Here is a 25,611-nt window from a genome sequence, read left to right on the forward strand (position 1 = left end):
CGAATCTAATAGCCTTTTCTCTTTTTAAATTTTTAAAGTTCATGATGTAGGTTTTCCCCCCATTACAAACATTTATAGATTACTCTCATTTCATGAGAAATCTTTTGGAGCAAAGTAGAACAGTTAGGTAAAACTAATAAGTGCATGTACATTTTATATTTGTAGCCCCCCCCTTCTTTTTTTTAAATGAACAGAAATTGATTTTTTTTGCATTCCCATTTTCACCCCCTACTGTATTAGAAAAAAAGAAAAGAAACACAAATTTCTTCTGACAAATAGGCAAAGTCAAGCAAAACAAATTCCCTCGATGGCTATATACAGAAATATAAGTAATATATTGTATATTAATATAAGTAATATATGTCTCATTCTGTATCATAAATCTATCACCTCTTTATAATGAATAGCATGGTTCCTCATTGGTCTGCTGGATTCATGAAAGGTCATTGTAGAGATCATTTTTTCATGAGGCTATAGTTAGCCTGCATTTCTTCCCTTGAGAACTAACTACCTGTTCATATGCTTAGACCATTTATCAACTGGGGAATGGCTCTTTTTCTTATAAATATGAATCAGTTCATCATGTATATTGGAAATAAGACCTTTAACAGAAAAACTTGCTGCAAAGATTTTTCCTTCTACTTCCCCTCTAATCTTAGCTGTGTTTGATTTGTTTGTGTTTTTAATTTTATATAATCAGAATTACTCATCTGTAAAATTAGATGGGGAAGGAAATGACAAACCACTCCACTATCTTTGCCACGAAAACCCCAAACGGAGTCATGAGGAATTGGACATGACTGAAATGACTGAACGCCAGACAACAACAAATCGAAATTCTTCATTTTTTTTCTTCTGTGGTTCTATTAGTTGTTTTGTTGTGAACTTTTCTTCTATGCATCAAAAAAAAATCCATGTTTTTCTAATTTGTGATGTGGCCTTTTATATTTAAATACCTAAACCCTCCCCTCTTCCTAACTTTCCTGTCGCTGTCAAGGGCACCACCATCCACCCAGTCACCCAGGCTTGCAATCTACGAGTCTTCCCTGGCTCTTTATATTCTCTCACCCCACTTTTCCAGTTGCCAGGTTTGGTTGTTTTGACTTTACCTTTTATATCATTTCTCTGATATATATCCCCTTTTCTTTCCTATGCCAATTGGTTCGGGTCCTTATCATTTCATCCCTAGATTGTGCCAATACCATTCTGGTTGGTCTTCCTGCTTCAAATATCTCCTCACTTCTGGCCATCCTTGTATATTCAGCTGTCAAACTGATCTTCCTAAAGAGTAGATCTGACCATATCTTTTTGTTTGTTTGTTTCTTTTGTTTTTGTTTTATTTTTTGGAGGCAAGTGGGGTTAAATGACTTGCCCAGGGTCACATAGCTAATAAGTGTCCGAGGTTGGATTTGAACTCAGGTCCTCCTGACTCCAGGGCCGGTGCTCTATCCACTGTGTCACCTAGCTGCCCCTTACACCTGACCATAACACCCCAACTATTTAAGAAATCTTAATGATTCCCTGTTACCTTTAGGATCAAATATAAAGCCCTCTGTTTGGCATTTAAAGCTCTTTATAATTTCCTACCTTTCCAGTCTTCTTACACCTTACTCCTCTCCACATATTCTGGCTTCCTCGATGTTTCTGGCACAAAACACTCCATCTCTCAACTGTGTGCATTCTCACTGGCTGTCCCCTAGGCCTGGAATTCTTTCCTTCCTCATTTTGGCCTCCTGGCTTTCTTCAAGTGCTGCCTATATTTTGTTTATATATAGTTGTTTGCATGTTATCTCCATGGTAGACTTGAGCTTCTTGAGAGCAAGGACTGTTTTTTGTTCTTGCCTTTCTTTGCTTAGTACACTGTGGGCACTTAATAAGTGCTTGACTTTAGGACACTGTCTCTGCCCTAAATGATGGGTGTGTTACATAGATTTCAAGGGCAGTTACAAAAAGGAGAAAATGTAGTTCCTGAAGTTCTGAAGTTATAGTTTAACTTCTAAAGAATGATAGCTCCATAACAAGAGTGTTGCTTATAAAGTAGATAAGAGTAACCCCACGGTGCCTTTCAGCTTTCTTTTTTCTGTTGTCTGCCCCTTTGGCTTCTGCCTTTCTCTGTATACCATGATCCCCAGTGTGTATCACAGTGTCTAGTCTATGAGTAGTGCCTTAATAAATGTTTATTGATGAACTGTTTATCCATTAATTTTCCAAATGACTTAATTTCTGAAATTTAATTTTGTCTTTCAGAAACCGTCATCATCCTCTCATCACTGTGCTTGAAAATAGATCAGATTGTTGGCCAGTTCTTCTACAGCAGCTTACAGCTTTTTTTCAGCAGTGCCCAGAAAGGTAAAATGAATTATATAAGTTTTGGAGTGATGATATTTAATGGTTGAATATTTACCTTGCAACTTGTCCTCTAGTTCTGGAAAGATAGCCTTTGACATTAGACATAAGGAATATCTAAGAGCAAAATGTTTTTTGCTGTTTCTTAAGTATAGGGGGAAGAAAAACCCAAACTCATTGACTATAGAAATACTGAACACAAGGAAAACCATTATTAAAGAAATGAAACATTGGTTAATTGATTGGGGTAGTTGAATTGAAATCTTTGGTAAACCACTAGAAAATACATGTGAGATATTTGCCCCTTGGAAATGGTCCAGTGGGTTGAACCTTTGCCAGAGTTAGAAGGTCTCTTTCAATGGAACTGTTTTGGATCACGTACAGCTGTGTTCAGGGAATAACTAGCTACCATATGTGCAATTGCTTTAACCCTGCTGAAGTTCACTGATTTGGCAGGGCCTAGGCACTGGGCCATGTTGTATTAAATAATCAAGCCTGGTATTGTGATATCAGCACTGTTGTGCTTTGTAGCTATGGTAGCCACTGTGTTGGTTTAAATATATTGCTTATACTATCTTCTTTGTATATCTCATGTAGTTTTAATATCTTGAGTTTTCCAATTTTTCTTTGGGTAAAATTATTTAGATTAATGCTTCCGTGGCCATACTTAGTCCTTCCTCATTGTCTTTCTTGACAGAATATATTGTAGGCAGATTTTAAGTGTCTAGGATATCTCAGAATCAGTAGCTAATTTGATTAATCCTAGCATTAAGTGGTGACGATCTACCACTGGTAATAGCTGTTGACCAAAGGTCAGTCACTTAATCAGCAAACATTTTAAAAACACCTACTATATGCTAGGTAGTAGGAATATGGGGAACATAGCTTGAAACACTCCATTGCCTCCAGTACATTCTAATGATGGAGACAAGTATAAGTAAGTGTGTGTGTGTGTGTGTGTGTATAACATATACATAATACATATATATGCAGCATAAATATGAAGTAAACAATACAAATATATACAAATAGTTCATTATATGGTAATTTTAAGGGAGGGTTGTTGTTGTTGTTTGTCCTTCATTCTCAGAGAGGTCCATGACATCAGGAAGATGATGCCATGACTTGCAAAGGAATTGGATTTAAGTGAGGGAGGGCTGTGCAAAGTCACCAACCTCACATTCTCACCTGCAGCCAACTGGCCCCAGTGGCAAGATGTAGATCAGGACAACTGGAGATGGCAAGGGAGGGTGCTAATTATTTTAATAAACCTCTATTAAAAAGTCTATTTAACAAGCACAAGGTTTTTTTGTTGTTGTTGTTTTTTGCTTTTTTGGCTAGGCAGTGGGGTTATGACTTGCCCAGAGTCACAGAGCTAGTAAGTGTCAAGTGTCTGAGACTGGATTTCAACTCAGGTCATCCCGTCTCTAGGGCTAGTACTCTATGCACTGTGCCACCTAGCTGCCCCAAGCACAAGTTTTTAAAACCACCTTTAGATAAGGAGGTAGTTATCTATGTCACAAGCATCTCTAAGAATCTGTGTTTGGTTAATTAATTTTCATTTTAAGACTTTCTTTTCAAGACCAGCTTAGGACTAATTGACTAAAGTTATTGCCAATTTTTAGCTTGTATTGTTGATTTTGCCTTCATAGGAATTAAAACTAATTTTTATTGATATCTTTTGATGATTTCTCTTTTATGCCACTTTCATTTGCAAATATATCCTCCCCCCTCCAAACCCAGCAAGCCATCCCATATAAAAAAAAGAATTAAGTAGAAAGGGGGTTGGTGGGGCAGTTCAGCAAAACCAGCCAGTAGATTGACCAATTCTGATTGTATAATGTGCCATACACATAGTTCTCCACCATCTCAAAGTACTGAAGAAAGGGAGTTTTTTTCCCCTTCTCATCCTTGGGACTCCAGTTTCCTCCTCTTCCCTCTTCTCTTTTCCCCTCCCCTTTCCTTATAACTCATTGTCACTGTGCATGTTGTCTTTATAACGTTGCTTACTTCACTTTGCATTGTGTCGTGTCTTTCCATGTTTCTTTGAACTCTTCGTATTCTTTATTTTGTACAGTCCAGTACTATTCCATTATGTTTCCCAGCGAGTGGGCATTGACTTTGTTTCTAGCTCAGTGCCAGTATGAAATGCTACTTTAAGGATTTTGATGCATAAATGATCCTTTTATTCTGTCTTTGACTTCTTCTAGCACCATGCCTAGCAGCAGTGTCTCTGGTTCTAGACCTGTGGACATTTTATTGGCTTTAAAAAAAAAAGCATAATTCCAAATTGCTTTCCAGAATGACTAGATCAGTTATATCCCCACCAAGAATATATAAGTGTGCTTATTCTGCAACCTTTCTCACATTTATTATTCACTTTTAGATTGACTTTTAGGAATAGATCACTTTATTATTTTCACTGTTTCATCTGACAGTGAGTATTTATCATCTGGTTAAACTTCAAAATCTAAATACTTAAACAGAATTATTGTAGTATTCTTTCAAAGGCATTAGGACTTTAAACTTGGCACTTTCCCTGAAAAGATTGGCTCATTGAGCTCTGTTGATTAATTTATTTAGCTTAAAATCTCAGTCTTGAATGTTATTGGTAATTTTTACATAAACATTTGGAAGTTTCAGATTATAGTATATCCTTGATGATTTTTTACTAATGTTTTTTCTTTTTTACCAAATTAAGGAAGAATAAGCATGATTTATACTTTTTTTTTTAAAAAGATCATAATCGTATTCATATATACCTCTTCTTTACTGGTAAGTTACAAAGTTAGGACCAGAACACAGTTTTCTGACTCATAGTTTTGTTATCTAGGCAGCTAGGTGGTACAATGGAGAGAATGCTGGACCTGAGTTCAAATTCAGCTTCAGACATTTCCTAGCTATGTGACCCTGGTCAAGTCCCTTAACTGCTGTCTGCCTTAGTTTCCTCCTTTGTAAAATGCAGATAATAATAGCGTCTCCCTCCAAGGGTTATTGTGAAGATTGAATGAGATTATACTTGTAAAGGGCTTTGCAAACTTTAAAGTCAGTAAACATTTTTTGAGTTCCTACTATGTGCTAGGCACTGTACTAAGGACAGATTATGTAGAAAGAGACAAAAGATATTTTCTTTCCCTCAAGGAGCTCGCAGTCTAGTGGAGGAGACAATATGGAAACAACTGAGCACAAACAAATTCTAGACAGGATAAATTGGCGGTAATCAGTAGAGGAAGCACTAGCATTAAGAATTGTGTGAATACTAGCAGTTACTCTTACTTTCTTTTTCACTATTTAATTCGATGTCAAAAAAGTAAGAAGGAATATATATATATATATATATATATATATATAGAGAGAGAGAGAGAGAGAGAGAGAGAGAGAGACCTTTAAAACACAAGCAAGTTTTGAAATACAATCAGTTTTGGTCTTCTAATCCTCTATTTCCCAGTTTTATTTTTCTCAGATAATGCAAAGGAAGTATTCTTTTTTAGAGCTAGATGTATGTAAGGGATGTATTTAAAATCAGGAGAAATTAAGTAAAGGACAATTTAAAATAATACTTCATATGTTAGAATATATTCTCTATTCTGCTTCCATAATGAGATCTCAAGAGCCTCTTAATTTACTTTATTATATTAGCCTTTCACTTCACTGTCAGCATTTCAGACAAAAGAAAGCAGTTAAGTTGTCCTTGGCTACTGTTGGTGTAATGAGGATTCTTATTCTATTGGTTAAACATGTATGGAGTCATGCTTTCCTTAACTCTGTCTTTTTATGCACTATTCATTTTGAAGACCAGAAATTACTTGATCTGATCATTGCATGATCAGTGAGCCCTTTTTATTTTGTGCAATGGCAGTAGTGAGGCCATTGAACTTACAATAAGCGCCTAGAGAAATGAAGAGCTCAGATTTTTTCTGACTTAGACAATTCATAAATGTACCAGCATTTGAGATTTAGCCTTTTTTGGTGGGATGAGTATATAGCTCTGATCTGATCATTTTTAGATATTTTAGATATTCTTTAATGTTTATTCACTTAGGATAGCTCTGTCCTTTAATGTTTTTCAGAGCTTCTTGAACTCACAAATGACTTCTCACCACATACTTTTGGATGTTATAGGGCATTGTAAACTTTTTGTGTGGTCACTGCAGTGGGTGGTCTGGTATGTATAAAACTCCTGAATAACTAGATTGATTTAGACCAAGCATAATCTGGAGGTATTAAAATGGAAAGATTTGTTAGTCCTTTTCTATTCCAGGAAGAGATACCAATGAGGTCTTGTGGAATGAGGAGTCATTGTGCTCTAAGCAGAGACGTTGGACCTCTCTTAGCAGGCAGGCAATTCCAAGGTGATGATGAGTGTTTGTCTAAGCTAGTTTATGCAGCAGTTCTATTCAACAAACATTTATTAAATGCCTATTATTTGCCAGGCTCTGTATGATGAAAGTGTTACTGCCCTCAAGGACTTTATGTTCTTCTGAGGGGAAGCAGCTGGTATACACATTAGGGATAAGTATTGAACCTCTGATTTCATTGGTTTAGGGATCGCATGGGTGAGGAACCTCCCTCTATTTAGATCAGAACTTGCTTTTGTAACTAAAAAATCTTAGAAATTTTCCTAGAGCACTTAAAAGGTTCAGCGACTTCCTCAGAGTCATAAAGACAGCACTTGAATCCAAGTCTATGTACCTTCAAGGCCAGCTCTCTGCTGTGACACCCATCTTCCCATTTGTACCCATAAATAAACACAAAATACATGGAAAGTAATTTTGATGAAGGAGAGTACTAAGAACTGGTAAAATCACAAAACCTTTTTGGCAGGATGTGGCCCTTCTGATCCTTGAAGGGAGTTAAGATGTGGAGATGGGCAGCTTGGTGACGCAATGGATAGAGTGCTGGGCCTGGAGTCAGGAAGACTCATCTTCCTGAGTTCAAAGTCTGGCCTCAGACACTAGCTGTGTGATCCTGGGAAAGTCACTTAATCCTATTTTTCTCGGTTTCCTCATCTGTAAAATGAGGAAAGAAGGAAATGGCACACCACTCCAGTGTCTTTGCCAAGAAAACCCCAGATGGGGCCGTGAAGAGTCAGACAAGACTGAAACGACTGAATGACAACAACAGACATACAGAGATAAAGGATAGAATGGGAGGCCAAAGCCGCAGAGACAGACAGGAGGTGGAATATCTTGAAGGTCACTTTATCTGGGTGTGTGAGGGGGAGTCACGTGAGATGAGTTGGAGACAGATCGTGAAGGGCTTTTAGTGCCAAAGAAATGGAGGCGAAAGAAAGCCCACTGAAGCTTCTTGATCAGGTAACTGACAAGGTCAGGCTTTTGCTTTCAGAATATGCATCTGGTTGTCATGGGGTAGATGGATTGGATAGAGTAGAGACAGGAGTCTGGGACACCACTGAAGAAGCTAGATGCAACTAAGTGTTAACAGTAGAGAGAGGGCTGCAAGTGGATTGGAGAAGACCTAAGTGTAGATCTGGCCTCAGCCCCTCATTAGTTATGTCAAGTCAGTTTCCTCATTTGCAAAATGGGGTTTAATAGTAGCACCTCCTTTCTAGGGTAGTTGTGAGGATAAAATAATATTTATAAAGCTTTTTTGTAAACCTTAAAGGGCTATATAAATGCTGGCTCTTATTGTTGCCATAATAATAAGGACAGCAGTTATTATTTTTGGTGAGGCAGTTGGGGTTAAGTGATTTGCCCAAGATCACACAGCTAGTAAGTGTCAAGTGTTTGGTCTGAGGCTGGATTTGAACTCAGGTCCCCCTGACTGCAGGACCAGTGCTGTATCCACTGTGCCACATAGCTGCCCTGATAGCAGTTATTATTTAACTTGCCATCTTATTCAGAGAATTTCTCTAATTTAGGGAATTCAGAGGACTTGGCAGCTGATTAGGTTAGTGGGAAAGTGAAGTGTCACAAATGATGTGGAAGCTGTGAAGTATAGTAAACCTCAACAGAAATAAGAAGTTAGGAGGAGGAATAGATTGTGAGAAGATAATGCATTCTGTTTTGTACTTATTCAGTCTGATATGACTATGGACTGTCTAGCTAAAGATGTGCAGCGGACAATTGAGGATGCAGGGGAGGAGCAGAGGAGAGAGTTGCTGCCTAATGGTGTGTATTTTGGAGTCATATGCTTTGTGAGGTGGGTGCCTGGGAGATCCCTCAGAGAGAGTGAAAGAATGAAAGAGGATCCAGGCCAGAGCCCTCTGCACTCTGGCAGAGGTATTTGGATGTGGATTATAATCCATCAAAGGTGACTGAGAAGGAAGAATCAGAATAGGATGAGAACCAGGAGAGAGGAAAAGAGGAGTGTTCACAAGTATCCCATTCTGCAGAAAGCTCAAGAAAGTTGAAGATTTAGAAATGGCCGTTGTACCTAATAATTAAGAGCTCATTGGTAACCTTTGAGAGAGTAGTTTCAGTTAAAGGGTGGTATAAGAAATGACTGGTTTTGAGGAAGTAATGGCCACAAGGATAAACTGGAAAACATTCCAGGTGCCAATAACTTCCTTTTTTAAAACACTTTAAGGTTCATCTGACACTTTCCTTCAGGTGACCTAGGTATTATTCCCATTTTTCAAATGAGGAATCCAAGATCTGGATAGGTCATGGTGGACTGCAGTGTAAGGAATGATACTAAAAAAAAGGCGATTACTGTACTTTATGATCCATAATCATACTCTTCATAAGTTTTCCCTGATCAGTATTATTTTATAGTAACATTGTTCACAAATTATAAAACCTCTCTGCAACATTGTTTAAAGATTGTCTGTTAATGTCCTTTCTCAGGAACTAATTTCTCTTTGAAACATTATTTCACTTGTGAAAGGCCTTATGACATTATGAATATGGAGATGGTGTCTAATCCACGAAGATCTGTGTTCATTTCCCACTACTGATGCTTACTGGCTTTGAGACCCTGGGTAAATTACTTGACAATGCTGCAGCAACTCTTTTTGTGTGAGTGTATGTGTGAGTGTATGTGTGAGGCAGTCAGGGCAAAGTGAGTTGCCCAGGGTCACACAGCTAGTAAGTGTCAAGTGTCTGAGGTCAAATTTGAACTCAGGTTCTCCAGACTTCAGGGCTGGTGCTGCATCCACTGTGCCACCTAGCTGCCTCAGTAGCCACTCTTAAAGAGTATAAATTGCCGATAAGGTGTGGACCTACTTTAATAGAAGAGTAGGGATTTTGCTATACAAATGAAATCTCAGGCTCAAGTCTTGTGCCTTTCAAAATCACAAGTTACTGATTTTAGGTTAGGTTTATCTGTACTGTGATATCTGCTTCATGGTAGATAATCCTCAGCATTAAATCATAAAGGATAGTCTACTTTGATTTGTTCATATAAGTCTATTGCAAGAGCTTGTTTTTCTTGGTTATTGGTATACTCTGATATACGATACTTTGCACATGAATATTCAGTAAATATGGAGTGACTGCCTAGTGCAATGTTCCTTAATGTGTAATTTGTATTGTAGGTCAGAGATTTCCTGCCTCTCTATCATGGCGCCATTTCTCCGTTACCTATATTGTGAGCCATCCCAATTACAGGAGTATTCCAAGCTGAGAATGGGCTTGCTTAAAGTGTTGCTTCAACCTCAGGGTGCTTGTGATAAAGAAAAACCCTCATTACTGGAAAAACATATCCTTCAGATGTTTTGTGACTTGGTTCCATATTTACAGGTAAGACTTTTCTTCTTCCTCTGTTATCTCTCACATTATGTATGCAGTATTGCAGTATAATTGGTCATAAACATTTCTTAAGGGTCTGCTATGTGCTGAGCATGGGGGATATAAAGAAAGGTAAAAGACATTCCCTCTTCTCCAGGTGCTCACATGTATAAACAAGCTAGAATTTTGAATTTATTTTTAACTTCTTTGTGTGCCAGAAGATGATCGATTTTTGTGAATGTTCCATGTGTATTTGGGGTAGAAGGATATTCCCTACTTTTCCATTCATTTTTGTTCCCATTTATCTACCCAAACTAGTTTCAATACCATTCTGCTTGAGATAATAACTTACTTCTTGCATACCTTTATATCATATGTTATTGGAGTATGAAATCTTTTTTATCTAATGAGATATTTATAAAATACTTAGCATACTGCCTGGCACACATTAGGCACTATAAAAATGTTTATTCGCTTTCCTTCCTCCCTCTATTGCTAATTGTCTTTCTACTTTTGCTTAATTCTGTTAACTTTTCATTTACAGATTTTTAGATTGTATTATATAATATTTGGGGAAAACTCTATAAAAACACATATCAGCATGCATAAAAGTGGAATGAGTAGACAGTAAGTGTTTCTTCGTTCAGTAGAAGGAAATACTCCTTGAAGAGGTTAATTTTGAATTGGTCCTTGAAAACAGGGCTCATATGTTTTGGCAAAAATGAAAGGAAAGTAATAGTTGAATAAATTATGGAATGTGAATATAATAGTGTGGCATTTCACCCTAATGAATGACAAATATGAGAAATTCAAAGATAGGAGAGAAGTGTGAAGCAATGCAGAGAAAAGAAAGCAGAGAGATAAGAAAAATATGCATAATTGCAGTTGTTTGAATAAAATCATACTGAGAGGCAACTAATTTCTGGTTTGATATAATCAGCCATAAATATTAGGGCTTTACTGCCAGAAGTGAAACAGCACTTTTTTTTTCTGTTAATAATAATCTTACTGGTTCTGGGAGTACACACTGTAAAGGGGTTTGTTTGGGCAGTGTGGGAAAAGCAACTCAGACTAAATATATATAGTTATGTAGAAGGAGACATAATTTTGAGGATATTGAAGGATTGATTTCCTTGGTATATGAAAGAGGGAAGGATAATATGGAATTGGAAAAAAAAAAGTAACCAAGAGAATTTCATAACCATCAACCTCCATGCCAAACTATATATAGTTTTTATGAGAATAATCTTTGCACACATTGAAGGCATTCTTGATGAGACTTTCAGAAAGGAACAAGCAGGTTTTTGCAGACAGGTTTTACAATTCCCTTAAATTTGTAAAGAATTTAATATCTCAATGTATTTATTGTTCATTGACTAAAAAAGTTATTTTGATTAGTAGAGCACAAGGCTGCCTTAAAAGCTCTTTCATTCAGTATTGGCCCTTGAAAGATGTAACAACAAAATTAATTCTGTTCCACCCTCCCATTATTAATATCAAGCAAAACATAAACCAGGAAATGTGTGCTTGCCAAACATTTGCCTTTGCCTTATTATGAAGGCAGTCCAGCAGAGTCCAATTTAAAAGCAAGTTTTGAGGTCCAGTTGATATTTCATATCGCAGGTAACATTGCATTCAGCCCAAGCGAATTGTAAAATTTCCTAAATGAGATCCATAACTGTTCAAAAGGGTTTGGCCTGACTGTGCTTACAGAAAACACCAAGTGGATGAAGAATACCTGTCGTCCAGATTATAATGTGTGGTTGTCTGCACAATCCGGGGAGCTTTGGCATTAACACCTGTATTTTGGAGAAATACACAAATGAACTGCGTGTGAGCTAGGCTCAGAATGAAACAGGGGAGAATGTGCTAGATTGCCTCTGGAAAATTATAGAGTTCTTTTAAAAACCATAGGCTTCTTCCTTGAACAAAGGCCTGCCTTTTTTTTTTCACCCTAATGGTAAATTAATGTCGTATAGCCATGAGTCATAGAACATTACAGTCTCTGAAGAATTGAAGTAGTTGCAAGTTACCCAAAAGGAGATGGAGAGGTGATGGTGAGGTAATATGTATAGCAAAGGACAACCTAGGAATATATACAGTGTCAAATATATCGAAAAAATATATGATTTGGAAAAAAAATAAGTAGTCTTATAGTTAGAGCAAGGGAGAATTTCTGGAAAATTCAGATGCTCTGTAGGTGTCCTTCCAATGTTAAGAGAACGTGAGTTGGGGCAGCTGGGTGGTGCAGTGGATAGAGCTGTAGCCTTGGAGTCAGGAGGACTTGGGTTCAAATTTGACCTCAGACACTTGACACTTAGTAGCTGTGACCCTGGGCAAGTCACTTAACCCTGATTGCCTCACAAAAAAAAAAAAGGAAAGAAAGAAAAGAAGGAAAACATGAGGTTCTTCCTGCTCTTCCGCCCCAGCTCTCCATAGCAAACCTTAAGGAGGGACATGGGTGAGAATCCTCTCAGAGCAGGCATGGATAGGTTATGCTCTGAATAATTGGAGGTAATACCTTAATGAGATCCCAGAAACATTGTAATAATAGGACATAATGTTTGGAAATGTCTATTGAATTAAAACAAATATATCAATAAATTAAAAAATAAGGTTCTATCAGAATTAGTTACATGTTTCAGGCTGGAAACACCCAAAGTATTCACAGCAATCTAGCAATTAGAATTTCTGGGCACATAAAGGTTACTGTGTAGTGATAGTCTTCTTAGGGTAGCTCATAAACTCATCTTTTCTTCTTGGAATTTATTTGAGAGCCATCTTGTTTGGCTAATGAAGGCAACACTTTATTCTTTTTAGAAGAGGGATAGCTTGATATCATATGTGACCTATTTTTAAGTTTGCATTAAGCAAGCAACTGGAATGAATTTTCCATTTCTAGTTTCTAGTAAACTGGCTTTCCTATAATCAAATTGAAGGAAAGTTAATTAAAATTAATTATCTTGTAGCTTTTCTAAAGTGTTTGTTTTGTATCTGAGACAAAGCAATGGCTATGCAGAGGATCTTGAGAGGGTGTGTTTTACCTTCTTTGTCCACATTGTTGATGGGGTTAAAAAATTTTTTTTTCCCCATTTAACAGGCAGCAAAAAATTTCAAGGAAGAAATAGTCTGTCTATTGACACACTTAGCACCTGCCCTCTCCTACCATATCCTGTGTTATTAGGTAATATAGCTATGCCTTTCCCTTTATAAGCTTTTTTCAAACAAATGAAACTCCCAAGATTGCAGTCCCAGGAGAAGTGGACTCTGGGGAAATATTTCTTAGACTCTATAGTATGCTGAGAAAATAAAAATGCACCTGGAATTCAGAGTTCCATGTTGTTAAAAGTAATTGTCTTTTCCTGTGCAGTGACCTATTCCCTTTTTCACTTTTGTGGAGTCCCTCATCCACATACTTTGTTCTGTACTTTTCCTTGGGTGTTTGCAGTGATACGTTTCTGAGTTAACTCCTATCTTAAGGTCTGTTGCTTGTCCTATGTTGTAAGTATATCATAGTTGGGAAGAGAGCTTCATGAGTGACTTGGTCAAATGAAACCACTTCTAGGCATAACTAGTATAGAAGAACCACAGCAGCTGGATGGGACCTTGGTGTTCTTCCAGTCCAACCTCTTTCTTGATTCAGGCGACCCCCTGTTTAAGAACATGCTATTTTGGGTAGTGTACCATTTCCTTTTTTGTTAAAAAGTTCTTATTTTGAATTAAAAAAAAGTATCTTCTTACAACTTAGATCTAGTTTTATCTTCAGGAGCAACATAGAAAAAGTATATCCCCTCTTCTGTGTTACAACTTTTATGGTATTTGAAGACTCTACTCATGAACTCTCTAAATATTTATTTGCTTTTCTACATTAAACACACCCAGCTCTTCTAACTGCCTGTTTTTGGGGAGGGGGGTTTTATAATGTGGTTTTTAGCTTTTTCATTAGCCTGATTGTCCTCTGCTGGATGCTCTTTTTTGTCAATATCTCTCCAAAGTGTAAGATTCAGAAATAATACAGATACTCAGGGTGTGCTATGATCAGTGATAAATAAGGTGAGGGTGGTTATCTAGCATAGTGTGGGCACTTCTGTTAATATGGTCTTAGTTTTACATGAGGCCCATTACACTGTTGTGAACTTGTGGTCAGCTCAAATCTTTGTCTTCCATAGGAACACCACATAGCCATTCTTTACCGGTGGAGTATTTCAACTTAAATACAGGACATTTATTCCTGTTAAATTTTATCACATTAATTTCAGCTCATCTTTCAATCCTGTGTTTTGTTTTGTTTTGTTTTTGTGAGTGCAGTTGGGGTTAAGTGACTTCACACAGCTAGTGAGTGGTATGTGTCTGAGGCTGGATTTGAACTCAGGTCCTCCTGACTCCAGGGCTAATGCTCTATCCACTGCATCACCTAGCTGTCCCCTGGTGTTCTTTTTCGATATGGATTTGGTCTCCTCACACATTGGCTAATCTACCAGATGTATTCTTTGAGAAACAAGAAACTAAACTTCCTTTACTGTTTTCTTTTTATGGTTATTTTAAAAAATGGTTATGGAGGTTAGAAAAGCACCTGTATTAACACTGATCTACGTTGTTTGTTGGGTTAAAAAAATTCTCGCATTTAAAAGGTAGAAAATTTCATGGGAGAACATGAGCATATCTATTTTTTTTAAGTACTTACCATGCAGTAGGAGGTAAGTAAATGTTTGATTATTGTGTTTCTTATTAAATGGGTTTCTAACATATTGATCCTTTTGATCCATTGATAGTAGCTAGCTTGCATTATGGAATTGATTCCTGATTTTTCTGAAATTGGATATTTATGAATTTCGAGGATGAACTTGGCTGAAAATATTCTAATAGTAGCTTCCTTTCTATTAAGAAAGTTGCACTACATGTTCTTTTTTTTTTCTGCCAGAAAATAAGTCTTCAGATGATCATACCAGTACTCTTTTAAATTAACATGGGGCTTCACTTTGTTTTAGTATCTTTCCTTTGACTTTGTCACTATATATTTTGCAAAATTGAAAAAGAATTTTGGCATTAAACCATTCGCTTTTCTTTTTATAATAGAACATTTTCTTTTGGCTCCTCCGTCCCAGTCCTTTTAATATTTGTTTCTCTGTTCTCTAGGAACTAATGTAGTTCTCTATGTTGCTTTCACTTTGAAACACTTACTAGCCATGGTGGGTTATTATAGTAGTAACCACTGGTGAAAGGTACAGCTGGTCAACTGTAGGCTTTCCTCTTGATGCAATTAATAGACACAAGGCTCCTGATTGAAGCAGATGGTTCATTGTTTTTAATCTCTAGGAATAAATGCCAACATGACTGAGATCGGGACCTTATCCTTAATTCCAGCTCCAGAATTTTGATCAGAACAGCTGGGCTTGAATTGAATTGGAATTTTCAAGAGTACCAGGTCCTTCCTCTCTAACATTATAGTAGCCTGTTGAGAAGACACGCTTCCATTTGAGTAGCTTTTCACTGTATCTGCCAAATCGAGAAATGATGCTTTGATTTGAGGTTATTAGAGCCAATCGTTTGTAGACAAAGTAGTTAGTGGTGTATTAGAATAACAGGCTGAGTAATTGCCATGAGACACCTGTGTTGAATCCTAAAAAATAACCATGGAGGAGAAGTAATTTGGACAGGTCAAACCTAGCCCTTGTTGAACATTTTTGGCTGTGCTGGCACTAATGCAAAGTTTATCCTGATTAAATGTTTATGCCTAGAGACCTCAGAAAATAAATCAACTGAATGTGTATTGGCTGGTAGTGATGGAAACAGTTAACATAGAATATATCTTGGTAAATTACAAAAAGCAGAAAGTGTAGTTATAAAGCTTTTAGCCTACATAAGTTCTTTTTAAAATTCAATTTTTTTTCAATTAACAAAACAGTTTCCTGTATTGGCTTTCTTCAAAAATATATGTCTCATTTTGGATGTGGGTAACCAGTTTCTTCATTGCTCCTCTGGAATCATGATTGATCATGGCATTGATGAGCGTTGTCGAATTTTTTGGAATCTGCAGTAAATTCTTTAGCTAGGTACTCCACCCCCCCTTCTCTCTTTTGGTTTTTGGTGAGGCAATTGAGGTTAAGTGACTTGCCCAGAGTCACACAGCTAGTGAGTGTTAATGAGTCTGAGGCTAGATTTGAACTCAGGTCATCCTAATTCACTCCCTCTCTTTCAGATACCTAATGGCTCATAAAAGAATGATCCAAAGGCTTTTAAAACAAGATTTAATTTATCTTTTTGGTATATGCTATCCTGCAATATTTAATTTTGATTTAATAGTTGTTATTATTTTGGTACAGGTAAAAGATTTGGTACAGGCAACGGAAGTGACATTATTTCTTCAAGAATTATTTTTGAGTCTTTTGCGCCACCCTGTTTTCTGGGAAGAGGAGCTTGTCAAGCTAAGCCTGCAAATTCTGTGTGTTTGTGAACTAAGCCTAAAGATAACTGGAGAATGTTCATCTTTAATTCACCTTTTAGAACAAAATTTTGAACTTCTGAAAGAGGTAAGATTTACTTTAAAAAACAGATCGATGGATCATTTTTTGAGTAGGTATTTAATAAATTTCGTTCAATAATTGGGTAGGTTGTGTCTATCTACTGATTTTGATATTCCCAGAATTTTAGAGTAGGATGAAACAGTAGAGGTTATTTAGTTAAACCTTTGTCCAAACCAGGGGTTCTTAACCTGTAGTCTTTGGATCGCCAAAGGGTGCATGGACATATTTCAGGAGATCTTGAACTTGGAAGGAAAAAAAAATTACATCTTTATTTTTATTCAACTCTGTTTGAAATTTAGCATTTCCTTCAATTATTTAAGAACATTATTCTTAGAAAGGGTCCACAGCACAAAACAGGTTTAGAATCCCTAGTCTGAATAGTAAGCTACTCTATGACATCCCAGATAAGCCCGTCCTTTGAAAGTGGTAAGTACAGTGTCCCAGTTGCAGAAACTAGAGTGGTACATATACGTTAAATGAAAGGGCAGTCCACATGCTCATGCTCTATTTTAGCCTGTTTTTGTGTAGAGGCTCTTTTATTCGAAATCTGTTTTAACTGACCATAAGAAAGTATGTGGCTAAACTTCACTGTAGTCTACTCAGCTGCATCCAGAGATGCATTATCCATTTTTCTAACAGATATCTCATTACCTGCTCTTCCCACAGTTCAGTCTTAAAACTTGCTTTCCATTAGGCAGCCTTATACTAACAGGACAAAAAGTGTACACTCCCATAGTGTAACAAATTACTAGGAGCTTTGTTTCTTGTATAACCTGTTCCCTCCCAACAAATGGTAGCTTTCATCCACTATCATGGATATAAAATAATATTCCCCATAGCCCTCTGCTTCATTGACTGCACCCTACAATCACTACACTGAATGTGCCTTTGCCATGAATTTTACATGTCAGTTTTATTTTATTCTATTTATACTGTACAATTATTATGCTGTGAATTTCATAAAAAGTACAAAAGCCTAATCGAGACATCCAGTTGCCCTCCCATCATGGGGTGCACTGTGCATTCTGAGAGAGTTCATTCCCTTGGTCAACTCTAATTATTGAGAAGTGTTTTCTAATATTAATTTGAAATCTCTTTCTCTGTAGCTTCTTCCTATGGCTCATGGTTCTGCCCCCTGGACTCAAGCAATAATTGTCCAGTCTTTCTTTTGTCAGCCCTATAAGTAACTATCAGGTTTGATGACTATCAGGTTTCTTTAAGTCCTTAGGTCCTCAACCATTTCTGATATGAGTCTGTCTTCAGTCCCATGATCACTCTGCTTGCCCTCTTCCTGCTATGCTCTTTCAATGTTCTTCCTAAAACATGCCACCCAGAATAATTATAATAATAGCTGACATTTACATTATATACACGAACATTCTTAAACATAAAAAGTTAATATATGTATGTATATATGTGTGTGTGTGTATATACATATATATATATATATGTATATACACACACACACACACACACACACACACAGTGCTTTAAGGTTTATAACATATTAGAACTGAATAAAATACTCTTGATATGGTCTGACTGAGACAGAATATAGTAAGGTTATCATGTCCCTTATTCTAACACTGTGTGTATATTAATGCAGTTTACTAGTGTATTCATTTTTTTGATTGCTGTCATACTGTTGGTTCATTGAACTTGCAATCTATACTAAAACTCTCAGATACCTTCACATTAATTATTATCTAGCAACAGTTCCCCCATCCTGTGTGTGTGTGGTTGATTCTTTAAACTCAACTGTAAAACTTCAGATTTATCATGATTACATTTTATTTTATTAGATTTTGTTTTTGGTTCCAGATTGGTTATCTTTTTAGATTCTGACTTTGTCATTCTGGGTGTTAGGTAGTTTTCCTTGCCTTCATATTATATGTAGTTTTGATACATATGCCATTTTTGCCCTTATTCAAGTCATTAATGAAGGATAAATAGCACAGAGCCATGGACAGTTCACTGGGGCATTCCAGTAGGTAGGTACCTTCCATGAAGTTGACAGTATGTTAATAACTTTCCTTTGTATGTGCTATTTCTACCTATTTCTAATCCCTTACCTATATTTCACTATAGCCTCATATCTCTGACTTGTCTACAAGGATAACAGGAGACTTTTTGGAATATTTTTCTGAAATCTAAGTATACTGTGTTTATGGAATTGACTTGACCTGTCTACTAGTCTAATAACCCTGTTCGGAAGGAAACTTTTTTTTTTTTGGTGAGGCAGTTGGGTTTAAGTGACTTGCCTGGGGTTACGCAGGTGGTAAGTGTTATGTGTCTGAGGTCAGATTTGAACTCAGGTCCTCCTGGCTCCAGGTCCGGTGCTCTATCTACTGCGCCACCTAGCTGCCCCAGGAAACATATTTCTGCTGGATATTATGAACTGGACTGCTAGAAACAATTTTATTTTTAACATTAATCTTTTATCTAAGTATTTCTAACTTGGAGAGAGAAACAGAAAGATGTCCAAATTTATAGTTCACCCATGCCCTATGACATGTCTTTCTGTCCTAAGAAGATTTGAGGTTAACATTATTCCAAAATGTTATCACTCACTTCCTTCCTGAACTATTCTAGTCTGTAACTGAAAAGGGAATACTCTCTTTGATCAATATATTAACCTTGTGCAAAAGAGGAGACAATTATCTTATCTTAACAAGAATTAAGTTTTTTTATTTTATCACTCTTAATTCTTTTTGCTAAGAAATGCCTTAGGTTTCATTTTCCTAAAGGGACAACTCTGGAAATGGTTTTAGACTAGAGAAAATATTTTGTAATTAATAGTTGAACTAAAAAGGAGGTTTCTAATATGCTTCCACATCTGTTAAAAAAAATGAAGTGAGGGACAGCTAGGTGGCACAGTGGATAGAGCACTGGCCTTGAAGTCAGGAGGACCTGAGTTCAAATGCGTCCTCAGACCAAACACTTGACAGTAGCTGTGTGACCCTGGGCAAGTCACTTAACCCCAATTGTGCGTGCCCCCCCCCAAGTGAGTTTGGCATGAAATATTTTTTAAAAACTGTTTTATTCTTTTTTTCTATATAGTTAGGTTATAAAATGACCACATCTTACTGTGTGGTCTTCCTCCACACATGTCCCCATTTCCCCTGTGTCTGGCTGAGAGCAGGTATCTATGTTTTGTTATCTGTTTTCTAGGACCAAGATTGGTTATTATAAATATTCCATGTTCTGCTTTCTGTTATTGTTTTTTCAGTTATATTATTGTAATCATTGTTCTTTTGGTTATGTTTTCTTTGTACTACTTTAATTCATGCAGATATTCCCGTATTTTGCTGAATTCCTCATATTCAGTACAAACTGGGCTGTCAGGAATTCTAGGATCTCTGAAAACTATGGTTATAGAACTAGATTTTCTGAGATTTATTCCTATAAGTATCATAATTTGTGCCTCATTAAATTTGCCTCTTACAGAGGTGTTTGTATTTGGCTGTATTTGATGCTAAATCAGCTGTAGTCCTAATATAATATTGTCAGGACAGCTCTGCCCAGATTACAATGATCAGATATCCAGTATTCTGCCAAAAACCCCAGAAAAACAAAGAAAAGAAACGTCTGGGACATGAAGATTTTAAAGTTAGTAATGTCATACTTAAATGAAATTTTCTTTGGTTTAGCCCATGTCACTGTCCCTATGTAAGTTCTCAAATGCTTAAACATTAAAATATATTCCTCAATTAAAAATAATTGAAGGTGTGCTGCTTGCTAGGGATAACCATTTCCCTTTCGTGATACTTCCAAACTATTCCTTTAAAATATTTTGTATACAGTTTTTCCAGGAATTGTACCTCAGTTCCTTTTTGAAAAAAAATTAGGGGGGGCAGCTAGGTGGTGCAGTGGATAGAGCACCAGCCCTGAATTCAGGAGTACCTGAGTTCAAATCCAGCCTCAGACACATAACACGTACTAGCTGCGTGACCCTGGGCAAGTCACTTAACTCCATTGCCTAGGGCCCCCCCCCAAAAAAAAAGAAAAAGAAAAAAAATTACAGTCTGAAAACTTTTTGTGAAAACTTGGAAAGCACCTGTCTCCAGTTCTGTCATTTCTTCTATCTCTATGGTTTTTTTTTTTTAGGATCATTGACAGTTGTTCCACCATTTTTTGCAGTACCCTGAGGTAGTTCATCACTCTACACATTACCTCACTTATCTTGGTTTTCATATCTTTTTATTAAACTGTATTTATTTTCTCTTTTTCAATCTGGCAGTCATTTTTCTTGATATAAAAAATGAAAGTAAATTAAAAATTGAATAGTTCTGTCATAGTTCTTTTAACTAGGTCATTGATTTCTTCCCTTCTTTGATTTTTTTTTGCCTCTACACGTAATTTAAACAATTCCTTTTTGTTGTTCTTATTATTCATTGTCAAACTCGCTTCATTTTACACTTTAGAGTTCCTGACACTATTCTGGTAAGACTGTTTCTTTTGTCTTTATCCTTCCTTACTTGCCTTTATTTTCTATTCGTTTTTTTTTTAATCTTATTTTTATTTCTATGGTTTTTTACCAAAGCCTCTTCTACATATATAGTCTTCCATTTTCTCTTGTACAGTAAGTTTTCCCTTGTAATTACAATAAAAAGGTGCATGTTAGCAAAACCAACCAATACATGAACTGTATCTCCTGGTATGTCCATTATCCCTTGCTCTTAATGCCCTCCTGTGTAGCGAGGAGAGGGAGGTGTGTTTTCTTTATCTCCTTAGGAGCCAGTCTTGATCATTATAATTATTCAATGTTCAGGATCTTTTGTTTTGTTTTGTTTTGTTTTCATTATTTTAGCCGTTGTGTATGTAGTTTTTATGCTCCCACTTCATTCTATTTCAGTTCTTATTAGGTATGTATTTTAAAATTTTAAGTTGGTTGTTGAGTTCCCTTTGTGTTCAGATTAGTCTTCTGAAACAGCTCCTTCTTCCTGTATTCATTAGAATTTTTATCTTCACAATTTCCTTCTTGAGTTCCTTATCCCTCGTGGGCTAAGAAATGTTAGAACATCATTTTTATCTCTTTTTTTCCTCTCTGTATTACTTCTCTGAACTTTTGGAAAACTGCTCTCCCAAAATCAATGGCTCATGTCGAATTATGCCCACCTGTCCTTTCTTTTTCTAGCTTGAGGATGAAGCATGTACTCCCTCCTAAGGTTCCCAGCAATTCTAATTTAGCCACCAATTTCTTCCTCCCTCTCTCTCTCTCTCTGTGTCTCTCTCTGTCTCTGTCTCTCTCTGTCTCTCTGTCTCTCTCTCTCTCTCTCTCTCTCTCTCTCTCTCTCTCTCTCTCTCTCTCTCTCTCTCTCTCTCTCTCTCTCTCTCTCTCTCGTTATTAGTTGCTTTGCTTTTGGCACATGCCCAGATACTTTAAGATTTCCATTATTATTATATCATGCCTTCATGTTCAGCTTGTGATATGTTTCCCAGATTCCTCCTCAGGCAGTCTGTCATAAACTTTGATGACAATAATTGCTTGTATTTCTGCCTCCATTGATCTTTATTCAGATGCTGTCCACTAAGCTTTTCCTGTATTTCTCTATATGAGTAAATCTTTGAATAGTCTCTCCCCACTCCTTTTTAGCCTGAACCATGTCTTTTGAATAATGGCTAACTTTCTAGAAGTATATTTTAGTTGTGGCTCTTATCCCACCAAAGCTATGTTAGTATCTGTTAGGTCAAATCTGTCTCCTTGTCTTAGGATCTTAGGTTTATCTTTGTTACGCATATATTGCAGATTTGTGTATGGACTTCTTTGGTCATGAGTTTTATTGATAATCCCTTTTTAAAAATTTTATTTCTTGTGAATTCCTACTGCTATTTTCACATTGTAGCTATTGTAGTATTTACTGTCACTCTACTGCCCCTTTTAATTTGTGCTCTTCTTTTTGATAAGGTTTATCTTTCTCTGGCCATATGCTAGTCATGGTTCCCTTCCCAACAAATATCAGTTGAATTTGCATCTTTAAGTTTTCTAGTTTACTGTGTTTAATTCCCCAAGTTGATATCTATATGTATAAACATCTGTGGCCATGGGTGTTTTGGTTATTTCTGTATTATAAGTACCTTTAATTTGTCAACAAACTGGGTTAGCAGTAACACCCAAATAATAATTGGTACTAAGTATTCTATTTATTACCTACCTGTAATTTTTATAGAACTGTCATGAAAAGGATTTAAATCTGGTGGAAAGTGTAAAAACAAGTTATTCTCTTGATTAGAGTGTTTCACATTCACAAGTTGAATATTTCACAGAGCTATTATCTTTAGCCAATTGAACATCTGTCTTAACATTCTTTTGTTTGACGTTAATTCAAAAGGTGATTCTTTTGAAACTGTTATATCACTAGACATCTTAAGCCTGTACTTTTATAATGGGTTGCTGCCAAAAGTGCATCAGAAATTGCATATTCTAATTTCTTGCACTAACATTCTGTGCATGTCTAGAGCACAAAATTGAGCCACCAGTGTCAGACTTAATTTCATTTAAAACAGTGTATAATATTGAGAAATGATGTCCTTGACAAAAGAGCACATCTCTATTCTTCTCATTCTTTTTCACTGTTTTAATAGTCTTCATAGCAGAAAGACAAAGAGTGCAGCTTAAATGCTTGGCTTTTTTAAAAGTACTTTTTAAAAGAAGGTTTGTTAACTTAGTCTAGGAGGAAGCTTGACAAAATTAGTTTTTGAATTCTTTTGGTAGAAAATACTTTTCAGTTTGGTGTGTCCTGTTGTTTATATATGTTTTCTGTTTTTAGGTGAAGCTCAGTGGAATGAAATAAACCTATTGTCTGTTTTTGTCATTATTTGTTCTTTGCTCTCATTGAGCAGATCAGCTGGATTTTCATAGAATCATAGAATCATAGAATCTAAGAATTGTTCAAGACCTTTCTTATCATATATTCCAATATAGACTTAGAACAGAAGTCCTTTCTGTAATATCGATGAGAATTGGTCATTCTATCCCTGATGAATGATTTCTAGTGTTGGGGAACTCATTACCTTTGGAGACAGCTCATTCTGTTTTGGACACTACCAATTGTTAGAAAAGTCTTCCTTATAACGAAGTGAAATCTGTCTCCAGAGTCATGGCCACTTGATCTTCTACTGCCCTCTGGCACCCAGTTTAAGTGTTATTCTTTTTCAACACAGCAGCCCCTCAAATACACACACTTCATACAACGGAAAAGAATACTGGATTTGTAATCAGAAGTTTTTTGCATCATAGACTTGGAGCCAGACGGGTCCTTAGAGATCATATAATCTGGACACTTCATTTTACAGATGAGAAATTGAGGTCCAGAGAGGCCAAGGAATTTTCCCATGGCCAGTTTTATGCCTGAGTTAACTTTGACTTCAGGGGGAAAGTTCTTTGATGGGAGCTATTCCTCCCCATAGACCTAGAGCCAGAAGGAACTTCAGAGACTATTTAGTTTAACCCCCTTCATTTTTTTTTTCAAACTGGTGATGAAATTGAGGCACATGAACTTAATTTTTTTTCCTTTTTTTCCTTTAACATTTTATTTTTTCCTCAATGACATGTAAAAAAAGTTAACTTTTTTAAAAAAGTTTTGAGTTATAAATTCCTTCCCATCCTATCTTCAGATCGAGAAAGCATGCAACGTGATGTAATTATATGCTGGGCGCATGGAGTTTAAAGATTTGCCCAGCCTCACACAGATAGCAAGTTTGAGAGGTTGATTTTAAACCTAGATTTCTGATTCCAGGTCCAGCATAGTTTTCTTTGTACCATGCTGACTCCCAGGATCTCTGGGTTTGCATCCTGACTCTGCTTGTAACCTTAGGGCACCCATTAACTTCTCTGGGCCTCAGTTTCCCTCACCTTTAAAACTGGGCTCAGTATTTGGTCCAGATGATCTCTGAGGTCCTTTGTAGTTCTAAATATATAGTTTTATGAAACATTTGAAGATTACTATTATGTTCACATTAGGCATTCTCAAATCTCTCCAGTTACTTCAGTTGATCCTTGTATGGCATAGTTTGGGGGATGGGGGGGTCTTTCTTAGGGAGTAGAGTTTGCCTGAAAGGAAATTTTCTTAAAATTTAAGGCTGTTGTTTATTAAATGAACCTATCTTAGTAATCATGAAGAGAATATTGTAGGCAGTAAGTATAGCTTATCCTTGTCAAATATCAATATAGTTATAGTATTTTGAATATATATGTATATTCACATACACATATATATGTATATTCACACACACACACACGCACACATATATCTATATATCTATATCTATCTATCTATCTATCTATCTATCTATCTATCTATCTATATATATATATCTTGACTCAAGAATTAATGTAATAATGATAATTGCCTGTATTTGTATAGTGCTTTAAGTTTGGCAAAGTACTATGCAAATATTATCTTATTTTATTCGCACAGCAACCCAGGGAGGTAGTTGTGCTATTATTAATTATTATCCTCATTTTACAGATAAAGAAACCAAGTCAGAGCTGTTAAATGACTTGTTCAAGTTTGCACATTAGTGAGTGTCTGAGGCTAGATTTGAACTCATGTTGGTATCCAGCCATCTATCCACTATGCCAAGCAGCTGCTTCTAAAATATTTGTATAGGTGTGTGATATTGTAGTCATTTTGTAAAGTCTGTGCCATGTTATAAATCTATGATGTTTGAATGTGCTGGGAATATTTGTAGTGTGCGTGATATAATATTAAGGATTTTTCAAAAATTTTAAAGATTTTTTCCCTTTTTTCTTAGGGATTTCCTGTTGAACAAGCCATAATTGGAATAGGTTTACTAATCCTACAGACACCTACAAGTCAGCAGAAGCCCATCTTAAAACTAGGTAAGAATTCCCCTCCTTAGGAAACTGTGAATATAGCATGAACCTTAGCAGAAGTATTGCGCTGTCTTTTTCTATTTCATCAGGAATGGGCTTTTTTTTTTTGTTTTCCCTTCATATCTTTCCTACTTCATTATCTTCAAATAGAGCTTATTCTTGGCTAGTGTAGTGATAGAGAGCTGGCCTCAAGGCCAAGGAAGCCCTCGGT

The 25,611-nt window shown here is 36.4% G+C and overlaps 1 protein-coding gene across 3 annotated transcripts in view; it reads left to right on the forward strand.

Moving 5' to 3' along the window:
- FOCAD (focadhesin) overlaps nucleotides 1-25,611 on the forward strand; it is a 381,816-nt gene that overhangs the window by 82,037 nt on the left and 274,168 nt on the right. For all 3 annotated transcript variants that reach the window (XM_078153058.1, XM_020973967.2, XM_020973969.1), the window contains exons 6-9: nucleotides 2,248-2,349; nucleotides 9,845-10,049; nucleotides 16,361-16,567; nucleotides 25,319-25,406. In XM_078153058.1, the coding sequence (XP_078009184.1) occupies nucleotides 2,248-2,349; nucleotides 9,845-10,049; nucleotides 16,361-16,567; nucleotides 25,319-25,406 (602 nt within the window). The remainder of the gene's footprint in view (nucleotides 1-2,247; nucleotides 2,350-9,844; nucleotides 10,050-16,360; nucleotides 16,568-25,318; nucleotides 25,407-25,611) is intronic.

Source organism: Phascolarctos cinereus, unplaced genomic scaffold, assembly GCF_003287225.1.
Source record: "Phascolarctos cinereus isolate Bilbo 61053 unplaced genomic scaffold, phaCin_HiC Scaffold_4;HRSCAF=312, whole genome shotgun sequence".
NCBI lineage: Eukaryota > Metazoa > Chordata > Mammalia > Diprotodontia > Phascolarctidae > Phascolarctos > Phascolarctos cinereus.